The sequence below is a fragment of the Hipposideros armiger genome, unplaced genomic scaffold (genome assembly GCF_001890085.2).
Source record: "Hipposideros armiger isolate ML-2016 unplaced genomic scaffold, ASM189008v1 scaffold_616, whole genome shotgun sequence".
Taxonomy (NCBI): Eukaryota; Metazoa; Chordata; class Mammalia; order Chiroptera; family Hipposideridae; genus Hipposideros; species Hipposideros armiger.
Window position 1 is genome coordinate 119,255 of NW_017731966.1, and position 5,337 is coordinate 124,591.

Consider the following 5,337-nt stretch of genomic DNA (forward strand, 5'->3'; position numbering starts at 1 on the left):
TTCGACCCCCAAAGGGGTCGCGACCCACAGGTTGAGAACCGCTGCCTTAGAACCATACCTGGCATAGTAGGAGCTTGTAGCTTACTAGTTGATTTCAGGGTATGTGCACTGACTGCTCCCTCTGTTTAGAAACCCTTACCTTAGAGAGTCACCTGGCTTCATTCTTCATTTCATTTAGGTCTAGACTCAAACAGTACAGACCAATGGATGAAAATATGAAGATAGGGGGTTGGAGTGGGTCACCTTATGGGATGACTTGGGATGAATGGGGAATAGGAAGTTGTTCCTTAGATATTTTTTGCACTGATACACGGGGACCTGTTTATGAGTTCATTGGAACTAGACATAGAGAAACCAAACAGGGGTTGAACATATTTCTGAAAAATGCTCAGAGCTTTATTATTTTTGTTAATCCAGCAGAAAGTGCAGTGCACTGAATCCATCCCTCCGGCTCATTCAGCGCAAAGACTGGTTGCTGCTGCTCAGGTGCACACAGCTTGGTGGACCACGGAAACACTGAGCTCAACAACCTCTGAAAACCACACCTAAGGAAATGAATATAAAGCAAATTCCAAAACACAGTAACAAAAATTACAAAATCTGTTTAAATAACCCGCTGCCCTCCTGTAGCACGGGTATTCAGCTTACAGGGAACCTGGAGAGCTTTACAGCGTACTGAAGGGCTTTGATAGGACACCTCCTAGTGGACTCTGTTCTCCTCTGACCTCCTTAGCATGAATCGCTCTGTACCATGGCCATGAAGAATTTGCAGAAAGAGCCCCAGGACTCCCCGCAGTATTCCAGTGCTTCTTTCTTCTGGTTTGCCATGTCTGGGTCGTCCACACACTCGGGATCGTTGGTCTTGGACTCTGCTGGGCCAATAAGGGTGTTCTCTTTAGCCATGACCTGATCCTTGGGGGAAATCTCTTTGACCTTGTTAGGCTCCATGAGGGAGGCCTCATTGGCTGTGCTCTGCTCCCTGGGAGAGGGCTCCCTTGACTCCTGGCTGGGTTTCTTCCTAATCAAAGTGGAGTTCACCAGCTTGAGGTTGGATTCTGGAAACTTCTTTCTGCACACCCTAGTCTTCAGGGTGCTCTTGGCGTCCCCACAGATGGACTTCTGCGAGCGCAGGCTTCGGCTAATTTGTTTCCAATAGACACTCTTTTTGTTCGACTCCAGGCATGGGTTTGGATTGCCGGTAAAGAAACAGGAAAACTTGTCATCCTGTCGGGTGCACTCGACCTTCAAGACGATGCCTCCCTCCTTCTCAGTCACCACCCATCTGCAGTCGGCCTGGTCTTGGGTGACAAACTTGCCTTTGGTCACGTGCTTGGGTGGCTGGCTTTTCTGCTCAACCTGGGACTTGCCCACAGTATACATTTTATCTGTGGTGGCTTTGCTGGCACGTCTATTCTTTACTGCCTTTTTGCCCTCCACCAAGAGCACCTGAGCGGCCAGAAGGAGGAAGGACAGCAGGGTGAGGCTGTGGATCCTCATGTCTTCAGGTTGGTGGGAACCTGTTTGACAAAAGGCAGGTGAATCAATGCCGGCAGCAGTTCAGCAGTGCAGGGCTGCATATCGACCCGCCCTCCACCCTGACACAGGGCTGCCTGCTTAGGAGTGAGATCAAGAATCCTTCTGGTTCCTGAATTACTCGACAAGCTGCCTGTCGATTCACATTTCTGCTTGACTTGAGTCTTGAATGTCAAAAACTTCCTACTCTGTTCTTTCCTTCACCACTCTCCGAGCCTCGTTAACTCTCACTCTCTCACTCACTCATTCACTCGTGCCTGTGCTCACTCACTCAGTCTGTCATTCACTCATTCAACAAGCATTTTTGGAGGACCTACTACATGCCATGCACTAGACTAGCTGTTGAATTTATCAAGGTGAATAAGAAAGCCTCACATCTTTAAAAATCAGAGGCAGCTCTTTGGGGATTCTAAATAGTATTGACCAGAAGTCTGCCCCCATTGCGTCCCCAGCTTCATCTTGGGCAATTCACTCTCCCCCTCTGGGTCTCAGTTTCTTTATCTGGAAATCAAGGTGCTGAATGAGATGGCTGCCCACTCTCCTCCGGTTCCTGTGTGCTGGATTTCTATCTCACAGTTCTACGCAGACCACACTATGAGAAAGGACATGGTAAGTGACATGAAAAGCGATACTTGACCCAAGGCTAAACATGCATGGGGTTTGTACACCCTGAGATGGGTGGGTTTGTGAGGAAGGGCGTTTGGGATGCAGTAAGGATCTAAAGAAAGGCATGGAGGCGGGGAAGTCATCCGATTTGACAGGACCAAGAGAACCAGGGTGGACGGGGTGAATTTCCAACAAAGCTTTTAGTCTGTTGTGGCACACTGCTAGGCATATAGAATGCCCGTAATCAGTGCTTTTAAAAATAAATCACCGAACAAATAGGGTAACCTTAAATGCTATACTAAACTGCATGGATTTTGTCAGGTGGGCAACAAAACCACACTTGACCAATTTACACAAGAGCCCTGTCTGTAGATAACAATAAATCTCTTTCAGGTAACAGATGTGGCAAGTAAGACTCACAGACTGCTAAATAAATTGCTCAAGGTCCCATGATTGGCAAGTGGCAAAGCTGGGACTGGCAGCCGGAACTTATCTCTCTGGTTCCTTTTACAGCACGCCTTAATGATCACTTCTTGTCTTCACCTTACTCTGCCTTTCAAAAATATTGGCAAGAAATAAAAAAGCAATCATGAACAACTCAGGATTTGGTTTGGCTTTAATTCATGATAAGATGATTCCTATTTTCTTTTAAAAAGGAAAATATTTTAAATATTTTAAAAGAAAATATTTTAAGAGAAAATATAGAATTCTGTTTAAAAAGAGGCAGGCCTAGAAAATGGCGCTAATTTCATTTCCACCCTGGGCATCTGACCTGCTATTAGGATTGAGAAAGGAGTAAAAGGACAATCACAAGCACATGGGCTTCCAAATGAAGGTGAGACAGGAGGCTATGAATACCAGATGAAGACCCACTCATCCCCCCACGGCATTGGAACTCAGCCCTGACGTGTCCTGATGGAATCCAGACCCCAGAAACCCGAGGTCCTCAGGGGAGCTGGACGTGGCGGAGGCAATGGACCCTTACGAGAGCCAGGCCCTTACCTTGGTCTGAGTATGCAGATCCAATGCAGTCGCAGATGTCAGAGCCAGCTTGCAGGCTTACAGCTGTCTCGTCTGCAGTGCAAGGCAGGGGAGGCTCTTTTTATAGGAGCCCATGCAGACAAAGGTTTTACAACACACGTGCCTGTGTAGCTCTAGTCACACTCCTCCTGGCCCCGCCTTTTCAGAGAGAGCCAGTTCCTGCAGGGAAAATGTTTGGTGTAATTCTGTAGGCGGGTGTTACACACAGGACATTCAACTTGCTTGCTCAGAGCCCTTCCCTTTCCCCCAATGGCCAGTTTGGGAGGACAGTTCAGTATGGCAAAGACTCTTCTTGACGGGTTAAGGAACCCAGCAGCAATATCTATGGGAAAAGTTACAAATAACAAAAGTAATCATAGCTGCCAAACACTGAGTTAGGCTCACTTTACCTAAAACTCTCCCTTCGTGCTCATCATGTCCACTCCTTATGGTAAGCTGTGTGTCATCCCATCTTACAGATGGGAAATCGGAGCAGGGCAATATTCAGCATCTGTCCAAGGTCACAGAGCCAGGAGGATGAGGAACCCAGAGTTTAAGACTGGGACTCCCTGCATTCATTGTCTGGTTTTTTCCTACCTGCCATTCTCAGTAAATGTTTGAGGAAAGAATGGCTGAGCTGGGGAAGTCATCTCAGTTTCTGAGGCTCTGTTTTCACTGAGGCACATTAAGTTGTTGTGAGGGCAGAGGAACCCATGGGCTCTGAAAGGCTAGTAGACAGGGCATTCCTGATTTGGGCACTTCTGCTGAAAATATTGACCTTCACGTCACTTGAGGGAACCTCACTCTGGTCAACCTTCGATAGGCAGAGTCTTGGACCAGAATGACCTAGGTGAAATCCTGGATATAGCATTCGTTTAGCTGTCACCTAACCTCTCTGAACCTCTATTTGTTCATCTATATATGGCTGACAATAAGAGTACCTCACATGTAGGGCTTCGTACTAAATTATTTAGGGGGTCGAGCTGTTAACATAAAGCACAGCAGAACAGATTTGGTTCATAATGGGGACTTGAGTTGTCTTCTTTAAACACAGCCGTATTTTGCTTTCATTGTAAGCATATAGAAGGAGACTCACTTCCACAAAGAAGATGTGGACCTCACTATATTATGTCACCTCACTTTTCATATTGGGCACGAGAAATTGTTCATAATTCAGCCCCAAGGAAACAATACTACAAGAATGGTAATAAATGGCAACCGACCGTCACCTTTGAGACCAAGAAAACAAGGATGCAGTGGGGACTGTGCAATCTGGTAGATCCTGGCATCTAAGGGCCAACATTCAGCTCCAATTGATTGAGAACATGTTGACATGGAGGTCAGTATTTTCAGGCTTCATGGTTTTTTGTATATACATTTTAAAAAAAATTAAAATGTAGACTTCTTGAATTTTTAAGAGATGTCCCGACATCCAGATGTGAGTGTATGGAGTTCAGCTGGCATCTAATTGAAATTTTCTGAAAATGCCGTCCTGGCCCACAGAAAGATCCACCTGTTTGAGAATTCCGAGGTCACAGAGCCATGATGCTGACTGCTTCACGGAGAGGTTCAAAGGGTCTCTTCATAAATTCCATCAGAGGTGGGCTTTTCCCCAAACTCTAAGCCTCTTCTAAAGTTGGCTTATGAAGAGATCCATCCCCACCGTCCTGACCACCCCCTCAGGGAACCACGACCTCCACAAGGAGGCGCTCACAGTGTGGTGTTTTAGGAAATTATTTGGACACAGGCAAGAGAAAGCAGCTTTGTTCCACAGGGAGATAGAGATCAAGGTGGCCTCTAAGATATTGAGAAATTCATCTCGATCCTCAGGATGCAGCCAGATTTTTTTTTTTCCCCTCTAGAGGAAGACTATAGGTCAGAACACAAAGCATATTTAAAGGAAACATGTGGACTCCAGGATCTTTTCTGAGAAATGTTACTCTGAGCTTTGGCAGGGGACGCGGAACTCCTCCCCGCCCCCAGCCCGCAGCTTCCCATGGACCTTCAGCCTTCCTTGACCCCATCCCCATTTCTCCTTGGATCTTTCTATTCCAAGCAAGCGGGCACAGTATGTAAGACCAGGCTACGTAGACCTTCCCCTGTTAGCTCAGCCTGTCATTCCAAACTCATTCTCTCTCTCTCTCTCTCTCTCTCTCTCTCTCTCTCTCTCTCTCTCTC

At 46.6% G+C, this 5,337-nt stretch overlaps 1 protein-coding gene across 2 annotated transcripts; it reads right to left on the minus strand.

The window, feature by feature from the left end:
- Nucleotides 1–424: 424 nt before the first annotated feature.
- LOC109372163 (fibroblast growth factor-binding protein 1) lies at nt 425–3,155 on the minus strand. 2 transcript variants are annotated; one of them, XM_019625122.1, is made up of 2 exons: nt 3,142–3,155; nt 425–2,125 (listed from the first exon to the last, which is right to left on the minus strand). In XM_019625122.1, exon 2 carries the CDS (start codon nt 1,495–1,497, stop codon nt 730–732), a length of 768 nt encoding a protein of 255 aa, XP_019480667.1. In that variant the 5' UTR covers nt 1,498–2,125; nt 3,142–3,155; the 3' UTR covers nt 425–729. The 2 variants fall into 2 exon arrangements, with proteins under 2 accessions (XP_019480667.1, XP_019480668.1); XM_019625123.1 differs by lacking the exon at nt 3,142–3,155 and having other exon boundaries at nt 425–1,517; nt 1,909–2,255.
- Between the last annotated feature and the right edge of the window lie 2,182 nt (nt 3,156–5,337).